This window comes from Bos taurus, chromosome 18 (genome assembly GCF_002263795.3).
Source record: "Bos taurus isolate L1 Dominette 01449 registration number 42190680 breed Hereford chromosome 18, ARS-UCD2.0, whole genome shotgun sequence".
In the NCBI taxonomy this organism is placed as follows: domain Eukaryota; kingdom Metazoa; phylum Chordata; class Mammalia; order Artiodactyla; family Bovidae; genus Bos; species Bos taurus.
This window is the reverse complement of record NC_037345.1, coordinates 10,666,626-10,679,149: the sequence shown is the minus strand read 5'-3', so window position 1 is coordinate 10,679,149 and position 12,524 is coordinate 10,666,626. Positions and strand designations below refer to the sequence as shown.

Below are 12,524 nucleotides of genomic sequence, written 5' to 3'. Positions count from 1 at the left end.
TATCAGCAGAGGAATGGATAAAGAAGGTGTGGTGTGTATGTGCATATATGTTATATATAATGGACTATTACTCAGCCATAAAGAATGAAATAATGCCATTGACAGCAACATGGATGGACCTAGAGATGACCATCCTAAGTCGGACAGAGAAAGACAAATACGATGTTGCTGGGTGTGGAATCTAAAAAAAAATTATTCAAATGAACTCATTAACGAAACAGACTTGCAGACTTCAAAAACAAACTTAATGGTTACCAAAGGGGAAATGTGGAGGGATAAATTGGGACTTTGGGATGAATTTATATATAAGGACTTACTGTATACAGCACGGGAACTCTACTCAATATCCTATAATAAACTATAAGGTAAAAAAAAAAATCTGAAAAAGGATGAATGAATGTATGTATGACTGAACCACTCTGCTGTACACCTGAGGCTAACACAACTGATGAATCAGCTGTACTCCAAGATAAAAGTTTTTAAAAAAGGTAAGGTCTCCCAAATAGCCACCTCCTGGGACTAAAACAGGAGTTTCTCTCAGAGCTGAGGTTGTTTCCCAGGGGTAACAGCAAGCCAGAGAGGCACCGGGTCCCCTTCTTTCTCTGCCACCTCCGCCCACACCCCATGGAGCCTGAGCCCCGGGGGCGGGGCCTGACCGCCGTGCCTAACTGAGCCCGCGAGGACGCCCTCACCTCCTTCCAGAAGATGAAGAGGGTCCCGCTGATGATGGTGGTGGCCGAGAGGAGGATCCGCAGGACAAGGGCTCGGCTCAGGATCTGGTCCTTGACGTTCCGCGGCGGCTGCCGGAGTGTGTCCTTGTCCACCGGCTCCACACCCAGGCTGCTCGGGACAAAACCGGACGCTTTGAAATAAACCACTGAAGAAACGTGCAAAGGTCGAATGCACAAGGTCATGGTGAAGTGACGCGCCAGGGTCCACGTCGAAGGCCTGGATGGGCGTGTGCAGCGCCTCCAGGTCGTCTTGATCCTCTGCCCCCTCCCTCATCGCCCAGCTCCCCTCCGTTCCTTCCTGGGTACCCCTCATGGCCTGGACCCCGTGGACAGCCCTGCAGGTCCTCCACCTGCGGGGCCATAGAAAAGCCCGCCCTCGGCCGACCTAAGGATCCTGAACAGCGCCTGGCCACCCCATCACCTGGGCCTGGAGGTGATGGGCCTCCCCATCTGGGGCCTGGCCTCGTCCCAGTTGGCCTGGAGAAATGGGATCTGCCTTCAGCCTGCCTTCAGCCAACTCTGAAATAGGATCAGCCAGCAGGGCGGTGTGGGGACACCAAGGAGGTAGCACGCTGGGGGAGACCCCTCCTAGGCAGATACGCTGGGGTCCATCTGTGCTCGCACCCCGTTCCCAGGAAGAGCATGGAGAAGAGGGAAGCCTCTGGCCATGGGGAGAATGAAGCTGTCACTGGCGATGATTAGATCAGTAATAGTAACACTTCAGTGGCCCCACCTACCCTGTGCTCAGACACAGAGAAGCCCCTCGCATGCTCACACAGGCCTCCCCACCTCCAGAGCCCATCCTGCCTCCTGTGTCACTCTGCTGGCCTCACATCCCCTTCTCACTCATCCAGCCACTAATTCCCTAAGTGTCTGCTGTGTGCCGAGGACCCTGCAGGGAACAAAGCCTTCCCCCACAAAGCTGACATCCTACAGAGGAGATGGATTATGATCAGATAAACAATGAAATAGTTTCCCCTCTAGGCAAAAATAAAGCAGGGTAAAGTGGCTGGGAGGGAGGAGGCTGCTGCTAGGGTAATCAGGGAGGACTTCTTGGAGGCAGTGACCAGAATGCAGGTAGCCCAGGGAGAGCCTTTGAGGCAGAGAGTTTGCCACCGCCCGGCCAGCCCACCAGATGCCTCCTCCCGTGCTCGGTGTGTACCCCTTGTCGTGTGCCCCCGGCACGTCCCCGCCAGCCCACTGCCTCACCTCTGCGCCGGCGGCCCGTCCATGATGATGTTGATCCACAGGATCTGCATGGCGTTGAGGGGGTTGGGCAGGTTGCACACGGTGGACAGCGTGATGAGGCTCAAGGCCGAGATGCTCCTGCAGGGCACACACACGGCAGGTCACCAGCTGCTCCCAGACCCGGCCACTAGGGGGCGCCGGCCTGGACTTACGTGCTCAGCTGAAAGCGGACAAAGTTCTTGATGTTATGAAAAATCCCCTTGCCTTCCTCCACTGCGTTCCTGCAAGAGAGGAGAAAGCGTTTACTGACAAAGACGGCAGGGTGGAAAGGGTCAGCCAGCTCCGTCGGTTGCTAAAGGAAGCGATGGTCTCCTTGCTGGCATTCTCAGGAATGGTAGAGGAGGGGGATGTCCTCATAGGTGTCACCAGCCCCTGGGGACGGGTCCCCGAGCCACGATCACCCTTCTGTCTGAAGATTGCACACAGATCATTCTCTCATCCAAGCCCTGGGACCCCAGCCCTCACCCAGGACTCCCAAAGTGCCTCCTGCCCCTTGGCGATTCACCCAAGAGAACGGGCCCCTGACCCTGCTTTCTGTAGGGTGGGCCTGGGGACGCCATGTACATCCACCGCAGCAGAGCAGCGGGCCGCCACCCCAGGTGTTTCTGTGACTAAGGAACCACCCGAAGGGGGGCTTACATGATGGCCGAGAACTCGTCGTCCACCAGGATCATGTTGGCGGCCTCCTTGCTGACATCCGTCCCCGTCTGCCCCATGGCGATGCCGATGTCCGCCGACTTCAGGGCGACTGCGTCGTTCACCCCATCCCCGGTCATGGCCACAATCGCCCCTGTCTCCTGCAGAGCCTTCACAAAGAGGAGCCCGGAGAGGAGGGGGCTGCAGCCTGAGCACCTGCCTTCCAGACCCTTCTCTGCCATCGCCCCTCATCTCCCTCCACATCAGGCGAGCCATGACCCTCTCGGCCTCAGCTTTTCCATCTGCAAAGTGGGATCACAGCCCCTCCTTTTCAGGGCTGTGGTGAGCCCTAAACTAAGACCACAGAGGGGACAGTGCCTGTGTCATCTGTCACCATGACAACAAAAACTGGCCACCTGCTTCTACAAGGATGAAGTAACCAGCCACTGCAGCCGCTGACCTTCCACACACCCCAAAAGCAGCTCAGGGTCTAGATGAGGAGTGAGGGAGAAACCCACAGAACAGGCTAGCTATTTTCAGGAGCAGATGTTACAAGCCTCGATTCTTACATCCTTCCATATCCAGAAAAGCACTAAAAAGTCATCAACAGAGACATCAGCTCCTCGTGACTAGCACCAAGCCTCCGCTATAATGTGTGCTGTCAGCACGGCACCAGAGTTGCATGTCTGGTGTCACAGAGTCCCTCCATCTGTCCTCCCCGCTCTGGGGCGGTTCCTCAGCGCTACCCGAGGTGCTATCTCTGGGCTATCATCCTCATTCTGCCTCAAGTAAAACTCACAACTCCCATGGTGTGCTTGATTTTTTTCAGTTGACAACCATTAACAAAGAATAATCAGTTTGTCCCCATGTGAATCCATGTCATGCCCAACAGGTATTAATATTTTCTTTGAAGAATGACTGGTACAGAGATTCACTCTGTAGAACTAAAAAACCCCCAAGTAACACAGAAGAGAAAAACACAAGCATTAAAGAGCAACTTTTCAAAGCATCCGTGTACAGGAAAAGCACACGTCTGCAGGAGCCTCTCACTCCAGCCCTGTTGTTTTTGAAGCACCGTCACACCAGTTCTTCCTGGGCACTGCTGTGGGCCAGGCAGCTGTAAAGGCTTCACGGGCTGGCTTCATTTCACCCTCTTCTCTCCTGCCTTGTGAATTAGCTGGTATTGCTCACATTCTCCCCAGTTTACAGATGAGGAAACTAAGGCCTGGAGTTAATACACCAAATTAATACACCAAGAAGCACCCGACTAACCAAGGCTGGCCTCTGCATTCCTCCCTTTCCACCACCCAGTTCCCACTCCCTGCCTTTGGTGGACGCAGCACAGGGCCTCCCCAGTTCTCCTCTCCCCAGAGGCCGGGGCAGCTGCCCTGGGGCCCCCACTGGGCCACCCGTGAGCAGAGCCGCCACCCGCCCCCCACCCACCTCGAGCTGTGCCCCGAGGGACCAGAAGAGGCGCATGACTGACCTTGATGATTTTGAGTTTGTGCTTTGGGCTGGTCCTGTAGAAGACGGACACCTGGAGCCGGAGCCGGAGAGGACAGAGCATCAGTGCTGAGGACCGGGCAGCCCCGCCCTGCCCCCGCCGGCGAGCCCCCGGGGGGGGACCCCACCTTCCCGATGTGCTCGGCCAGCTCTCCCTGCTCGGCGCTTTCCACCTCTTCCCCGGACATGGCGCTCAGCTTCCCATTGCACAGACCGACGTTCCTTCCTGGGACGGGAAGGGGATGGTCCCTTCTGAGGGCCTGAGCCTGTGGTCCCTGCCCTCACCCCTCACTGCGCCTGCCTGACATCTGGCCCTTCCTTGGCCACTGGGAGAAACAAGAACAAAACCACCTCTGCTCCAGTTGGAGAGCTATGCTGCTATGCTGTGCGTGCCCTCAGTCATGTCTGACTCTGCGGCCCCGTGGACTGCAGCCCGCCAGGCTCCTCTGCTCCAGTTGGAGAGCTATGCTGCTATGCTGTGCGTGCCCTCAGTCGTGTCTGACTCTGCGGCCCCGTTGGACTGCCAGCCCGCCAGGCTCCTCTGCTCCAGTTGGAGAGCTATGCTGCTATGCTGTGCGTGCCCTCAGTCGTGTCTGACTCTGCGGCCCCGTGGACTGCAGCCCGCCAGGCTCCTCTGCTCCAGTTGGAGAGCTATGCTGCTATGCTGTGCGTGCCCTCAGTCGTGTCTGACTCTGCGGCCCCGTGGACTGCAGCCCGCCAGGCTCCTCTGCTCCAGTTGGAGAGCTATGCTGCTATGCTGTGCGTGCCCTCAGTCGTGTCTGACTCTGCGGCCCCGTGGACTGCAGCCCGCCAGGCTCCTCTGTGCATGGGATTCTCCAGGCAGGAATACTGGAGCGGGTTGCCACTCCCTTCTCCAGGCGGTCTTCCTGACCCAGGGATTGAACCTGCGTCTCTTGCGTCTCCCGCACTGCAGGCTGATTCTTTACCCCTGGCCCCACCTGCTACGGTATGTGACCTTAATTCCATCCACAGAACAAACTGGCAACAAAGGCCTTATGATCCCCACTTTAGAGATGAGGCAACTGAGAGGGAGGTGGTTTTCTCAAGGTCACAGGGCAGGTAAGTGCTAAGACTGGACCTGCCATGGTTCTTTCTGTCTGATTCCAGAGTCTGAGATCTTCCCCCAGTGCCAGGCTGCCTCAAGACAAGAGGGGGAAGAAGACCAAGGTACGACACCCCTCCCAACAGTAATAAACGCAGTAGGAGGAGGAGGGGGTAGCTGGTCCTCTGCCGAGGAAGAGCCTGAGGGTCAGAGTGGCTCACTGGTTTGCTCAGGGCACATGGCTAGTGGCACAAGGCAGACTGGGCCTGTGGAGATGAGGTGTGATCGTGGGTGGACGGACAGCCCGAGCACACAGAAGCTTCTCAGTGCGCTTGAGGTCCTTCCCTCTTTGGGAGAACCTGCTGACGTTTGAGAGACAAACACCCACTCGGGCGGTGGGATGTGGGTCCTTGAGCCTCAGAAATCTCTCCCTAGCACGTGGAAGGCAGGCGTGAGCTCTGCTGACCAGGTCCCTCGAGGAATAAGCGCTGGTGGTGGCCCGTGCCCTCCAGCCCTCCCCGGGTACCTATCGCCAAGGCCGTCTCCAGAGCATCCCCCGTTATCATCTTCACAGACAAGCCCGACTCCGAGAGAACCTGGACTGCTTCCTTCACGCCAGCCCTGGGAGGGTCGATGATTCCGATGAGACCCAGAAACGTCAGCTTCCCCAGCTCGGGCCCGGAGGCCAGGGCCAGCACTGTGGACAGAGCAGGAAGGTTTGGAAAACTTTCGTCCCCAGTCGGCCCGGCCCCCACCGCATCCACGAGTGGCTGGGCCCTAAGTTCCTGGACCACAGTGGGAAGGGAAGGTATTCTCAGTGGTCCTCAGGCCCACGCAGGGCAGCAGCTTTTGACAGCTCACCCACGATGGGGAGCAGGGCCAGTGACAACACGTCCCATGAGAAACGGGACCCTGTCCACCGGCAGCGGTGTCCCACCCAAGGGAAGCGGCCAGGGGAACGTCTGTGGGCTGGCACACGGGATGTTTCGACAGCCTGCTGTCTCTAATTGCTCTGCCCTTCTCGGTCACTGCCAGCAGACTTGGGGTGGCAGCTACCAAGTCACGAAAAGTGTGCGGGAGGAACACAGGTGAGAGGACCATGTTTCAGCAGCACAGAAGCCAGGCCCAGCTCGGGACGATGTTCTGAGGAGGGTGCTGTGAGAACTGACCTTACTGTGTCACCTTACTGATACTGGAGGGAGGCTGTGGCCAAGAAGTTTCAGCTGTGACCCCTTAGTCATCAAACTGTGCTGGAGATGCAGGGGGTGCGTACCAGTGATGCTGGGGACATGTACCAGTGATGCTGGGGACATGTACCAGTGATGCAGGGAGCGTGTGCCAGAGATGCAGGGGGTGTGTGCTGGAGATGCAGGGGACGTGTACCAGTGATGCTGGGGATGTGTACCAGTGATGTAGGGAATGTGTGCCAGAGATGCAGAGGGTATGTGCCAATGATGCTGGGGGAGTGTGCTGGAGATGCAGGGGGTGTGTGCTGCAGATGCAGGGGGCGTGTACCGGTAATGCTGGGGACATGTACCAGTGATGCTGGGGGCATGTGCCAGAGATGCAGGGGGCGTGTACCAGTGATGCTGGGAACATGTACCAGTGATGCTGGGGGCATGTGCCAGGGATGCAGGGGGTATGTACCAGTGATGCTGGGGGCGTGTGCCGGGGATGCTGGGAGCGTGTGCCGGAGATGCAGGGGGCGTGTACCAGTGATGCAGGGGGCGTGTACCAGTGATGCAGGGGGTGTGTACCAGTGGTGCTGGGGACAGGTACCAGTGATTCAGGGAGCGTGTGCCAGGGATGCAGGGGGCGTGTACCAGTGATGCTAGGGATGGATGCTGTGGATGTGTACCAGTGATGCTGGGGGCGTGTGCCAGAGATGCAGGGGGTGTGTACCGGTGATGCTGGGGACGTGTACCAGTGATGCTGGGGACGTGTACCAGTGATGCTGGGGGCGTGTACCAGTGATGCTGGGGACGTGTACCAGTGATGCTGGGGACGTGTACCAGTGATGCTGGGGGCGTGTACCAGAGATGCAGGGGGCGTGTGCCGGAGATGCTGGGGGTGTGTGTCAGTGATTTGGGTGCCATGCCTCCCTTCCTACCTGCCCTGCTAACCTCTGTCCCAGAGATCTGCCACATCCTCACCTTCAACACTTGTCAGTGAGCTACTAGCAATTTATAATTCCTGCCCCCTGCAAAGAAAAACTAAGGCAATTGAAACCAATATAGCAAGCCAAAGCTGCTCAGTTTCCCCTGAGGGAGTACACATGTTCCAGAGTGTTTTTAGACACTTTCTCTGATAACAGACAGGCTGGCACATGACAGCAGGGAGTCTTACTTAATGTTCAGCCCATCAGGGAAGGTGTCGGCTCTGTGCAGCAAGCTGGAAATGGCCAAGAAATGAAATGTCTGTTCATTTACAAGAACCGTGGCTTTTCCTGAAAGCAGGCCTTGAGGAAGATGACCAATTAGGAAAATCAACGTTTCTGGGGCAGCCTGTTCACATGTCTTAGAAAACTCAGGACCTCTCCTCGCACACACGAGGTACATCTGGGTTAACGGGTGTCATCTGGCAGCTAGGATGTGGAGGGCGTCCTATGTTTCATCTGCCCAGGAGGGTCCACCCTGGCTTTGCCCCCATCAGCGCTCTACCTGACGCCCCTCTGATCATGATCGTGTTGACCAGGGAACATGCGTTATGACCCTTGAGAAGTCAGCATCCTGTGCGGACTCAGCATAGGGCTGGGAACACAGCCACTGACCTCGCAGGCCCAGGGATCCCATCTTCTTCTCCTCCTGCTGGCAGAAGGCTCGCTGCTGGGGCGTCAGCGGCAGGGGGATGCCCCCGTGGTTGTACATGGCGCAGTAACGAATCACCTCCTCAAAGGCCCCCTTCATGAAGTACATATCTTCCCGCTCCTTGGAAAATACAGAGGGAAAAACATTGGCAGTCACTGCCTGCTTCAGCTCCTGGTGACCATCACCTCGTCCACACGGAGGTGTTCACGGTGGGGTCATTGATCTGTTTCAGTTAACGATGATGGTCTGGGATAAATGACCCCACCGGGAAGAGAAGTTACAGGAAGTCCATGTGATGGAACCACACGCAGCCCAGAGAGGGCTGATCTGTGACCCGGACACCCGCCCCCTGCATCAGGGCCCCTGGTCAGTTGTTGCTCAGAGCATCCACATGTTTCATGAACTGGTCATATCCCAGCTTTTACATGTGTGACTGACTCCTAGGTGTCCAGTTCAGGGAGACTTCCAAGCGAGGGAGGCACCATGAACTTGGCTTATGAGGATGAACCCAAATGAGCAGCTGACCCTTTTCTGGTGTATCTGTTAGGCTCTGTCTCCCCTAGACCGTAAGCTCCAGGCGGCCGGTGCCTTGTCAGTATGACCCCAGCCCTAGCACAGCGCCCACTTGCTCATGGTAGACAGTGAAGGCACTTGTATGCACTGACACGGAAAGCTGTCCCAGACATCATTTAAGGGAAAAGAACAGACTACACGCACTATACACAGCAGGACCTTCTTTAGAAACTACCACCCCACGTGTTGCTACCTGCACCTGCAGACTCTGGAAGGCTCGATCTCTGACTGCTGAGGGGCATAGTGGGGATGGGGGGTGGGCAGAGAGAGAAAAGGGGCAGGACTGTCAGAAGGGTCCACTTTTTAAGTCACATTTCTATCATTTTTTTTTCAATGAAAATATATTATCATTGCCTTAGGGGGAAAATAAGATTTGAAGGTATTACAACATTGAAAAAAGTCCAGAACGCCTCTTAAGTACCAGGAATCTGTATTATACTCGTCCACTCACGGCAGAGACCTAGGATAAGCTGGCCGAGCTGCCTGCCACCGTGAATGAGATGGAAAATCTCAGCATAGACAAGACATGGCAGGTTCCAGCAAGAGCAGAAAGTTTGGAGCAAAAGATGGAAGGCAATAAAAATCTTTTTAAAAGAGAAAGAAAATGTTTTGTTTTGTTTTTTTTTCAGTAGAAGATCTGAAAAGCTACAGAAAATGTAAAAAAAAGGGGAGGGGGAAGATAGGGTGGGCTGTCTCACCCAGGGATAGCTGGTAAGAGCTTGGTACATATTCCCCTTGGTGGCTTAGAACATACATGTGCACACACACGTGAGGTCATCCGTCTATGGTGGGCACGAGGGGTGCGTCCCGGATCGTTCCCCCATTGCAACAGTTACATGAGCTCATACGTGTAAAGAACCCAGCATGCAGCAATGTGACAAAAGGAGCCCAAGTTAGCAACGGGCTCAGCATCATCAGTAGGAGCCTGTAGTCACTCTGGTAGGAATTACTCAGTCACTGTACTGCAGGCCGCTGAGTCTCATACCTGAACTTGCATCAGAACCCCCAGCAAACACAGACGACTGGACTCCACCCCTGGAACATCTGATGCTGAGTCTGGGGTACAGCCTGAGAATCTGCATTTCAAACAAATTCCAAGGAGATGCTGCTGCTGGTCTGGGACCCCACTTTGAGGACCAGAGATTCAGAAGACAATCTCGAAAGTGGCCCCAAGATACTCAGAGCTTTCATCGCCATCAACTGTATTTTCACGTCTTCGGATGTCATAGAAGCAGCTGGGAACTTGAAACTCATCTCCTGACCTCTGCATTTTGCTTTGCTGGGGTGGGGGTGGGGGCTGGAAGGGGGCAGAGAGACAACCTCACCTCATTCTTGGAGCTGCACTGAACTGCCATCCACTTCTGCTCCGAACTGAACGGGATCTCTTTCTTTCGGATGTATGAATCTTTAATATCGCCTAAGTCCATCTGGGATAATAAATGGGATGTTTTCAGTGAGTCATCCTAAACCAATCTCTATGCAAAGCTCTGTCCATTTAAATTATTCATTATTCAAACCACCTCGGGCAGATGAGAAATCCAAGCGTTTAGGTCACGGAGAAAGGCCATGGGGTTTCTGCCAGGAGGAATGTTTCAGACTTGAAGAGCTGGCAGAAGGAGCCCCTGGGAGTGGGTGCGGGCGGCCAGCCCTCGGGTCCCTGCCAGTGACGTTCAATTGATCTCTGATGCTTTCAGGTCAGTTCCTGGACAGGCCTGAGCCTCTACTTCCCCAGATGTAAACCAACCCTAATGCATCCCACTGCCCACTCAAGGCGTGAAAATGGGTCCTTAAGGGGTGAAAAAATCTAGTCCTTTTATGTATAAAGCACACACAAAAAAACGCATACAGTATAGGAACAGACATGCAGTACATCTGTGACATTAAATACCTGTACTCCTGCCTGTGTTAGTTGCTCAATCATGTCCGACTCTTTGTGACCCCATGGACTGTAGCCCGCCAGGCTCCTCTGTCCATGGGATTCTCCAGGCAAGAATACTAGAGTGGGTTGCCATGCTTCCTCCAGGGAACCTTCCTGACCCAGGGATCAAATCCAGGTCTCCCGCATTGCAGGCAGATTCTTTACTGTCTGAGCCACCAGGGAAGGGTGGTGGGAACCTCCCTGGTGGCTCAGTGGTTAGGCCTTCACCTTTCAAAGAAAGGGGTGTGGGTTCCATCCCTGACTGGGGAGCTAAGAACTCACGTACCTCGAGGCCAAAAAACCAAAACATAAAACCAAAAGCAATGTTGTAACAAATTCAATGAAGACTTTAAAAATGGCCCATATTTAAAAAAAAAAAATCTCATGGAGGGAGTGATTAGGGGAAAAACACCTTAAAAGCCTCCTAAGAGGGTGCTTATTTAACTTATATGCAGAGCATATCATGAGAAATGCTGGGCTGGATGAAACATAAGCTGGGATCAATATTCCTGGGAGAGATATCAATAACCTCAGATATGCAGATAACACCACCCTTATGGCAGAAAGGGAAGAAGAGTTAAAGAGCCTCTTGATGAAAGTGAAAGAGCAAAGTGAAAAAGTTGGCTTAGCTCAACATTCAGGAAACTAAGATCATGGCATCTGGTCCTATCACTTGGTGGCAAATAGATGGGGAAACAATGGAAACAGTCAGAGACTTTATTTGGGCGGGCTATAAAATCACTGCAGATGGCGACTGCAGCCATGAAATTAAAAGACGCTTGCTCCTTGGGAGAAAAGTTATGACCAACCTAGACAGCATATTAAAAAGCAGACACGTTACTTTGCCAACAAAGGTCCATCTAGTCAAAGCTATGGTTTTTCCAGTAGTCACGTATGGATGTGAGAGTTGGACTATAAAGAAAGCTGAGCGCCGAAGATTTGATGCTTTTGGACTGTGGTGTTGGAGAAGACACTTGAGAGTCCCTTGGACTACAAGGAGATCCAACCAGTCCATTCTAAAGGAAATTAGTCCTGAATATTCATTGGAAGGACTGATGCTGAAGCTGAAACTCCAATATTTTGGCCACCTGATGCAAAGAACTGACATTTGAAAAGACCCTGATGCTGGGGAAGATTGAAGGTGGGAGGAGAAGGGGACAAAAGAGGATGAGATGGTTGGATGGCATCACTGACTCAATGGACAGGAGTTTGAGTAAACTCTGGGAGTTGGTGATGGACAGGGAGGCCTGGCATGCTGCAATCCATGGGGTTGCAAAGAGTTGGACGTGACTGAGCGACTGAACTGAAGAGGGTGTCATGGGTTACGTGTATCCCTAAAGACACATTGAAGGTCTAACTCCCCAGGGCCTGTGATGGGGTCTGATGTGGAAATAAGGTCTTTGCAGGTGTGACAATGTTAAGATGAGGTCATTGGGGGAGCTGATTCCGGTATGACTGGTGTCCTTTAAGGAAGAGGACCCGGCCACGTGAGGACCTGCCTCACTCAGACAGGACCTTGAATCCCGCTACTAATCCGGCTCCCAGTGAAAGAACTGCCCACGCGGACAGCACAGACCTCCTACCTTCATTGCCAGGGCCACCAAGGCGCCCTCTGTTGGCTGCCCCATCACGGTGTTTTTTCTGATGATGGCGTTGTTGGCAACACAGCCTGCCTGCAAAGCAGGGAGGGGTTTCTGAAGGTCATTTGTTAGTATTTGGAGCTGCACCCGTCGGGGTCCTGGGCGCGCTCAGGCATGTGAAAAGGTCCAGCCCTGAAGGCTTGACCAGTTTTTGGGGCTGGGGTGGGAGGGAGGGACGAATTTACTCTTCAAAATGTGCCAGAGTCCCCACAGTGCAAAAGCCACACAGTAACACTGGGTTGACCAGAAAGTTCGTTCAGGTTTTTCCATCACATTTGAATGTACTTTTCGGCCAACTCAATAATTTACTGACTCAGCAGAATGCTAGCTGTCACAAAGCCATCCTAAGGACTGAGAGTGGGAAGGCAGGCAGACTGGGGGTCACGCATGTGAGGCCCCGCTGAC

The 12,524-nt window shown here is 54.2% G+C and overlaps 1 protein-coding gene across 2 annotated transcripts in view; it reads right to left on the bottom strand.

Annotated features, from left to right (window-relative positions):
- ATP2C2 (ATPase secretory pathway Ca2+ transporting 2) overlaps window positions 1–12,524 on the bottom strand; it is a 77,057-nt gene that overhangs the window by 4,788 nt on the left and 59,745 nt on the right. For both annotated transcript variants that reach the window (XM_002694745.4, XM_010814393.3), the window contains exons 15-24: window positions 12,063–12,152; window positions 9,887–9,988; window positions 7,952–8,108; window positions 5,708–5,878; window positions 4,247–4,344; window positions 4,102–4,152; window positions 2,619–2,785; window positions 2,132–2,200; window positions 1,941–2,057; window positions 693–840 (exon numbers count right to left, since the gene is read on the bottom strand). In XM_002694745.4, coding sequence (XP_002694791.2) covers window positions 693–840; window positions 1,941–2,057; window positions 2,132–2,200; window positions 2,619–2,785; window positions 4,102–4,152; window positions 4,247–4,344; window positions 5,708–5,878; window positions 7,952–8,108; window positions 9,887–9,988; window positions 12,063–12,152 — 1,170 coding nt within the window. The remainder of the gene's footprint in view (window positions 1–692; window positions 841–1,940; window positions 2,058–2,131; window positions 2,201–2,618; window positions 2,786–4,101; window positions 4,153–4,246; window positions 4,345–5,707; window positions 5,879–7,951; window positions 8,109–9,886; window positions 9,989–12,062; window positions 12,153–12,524) is intronic.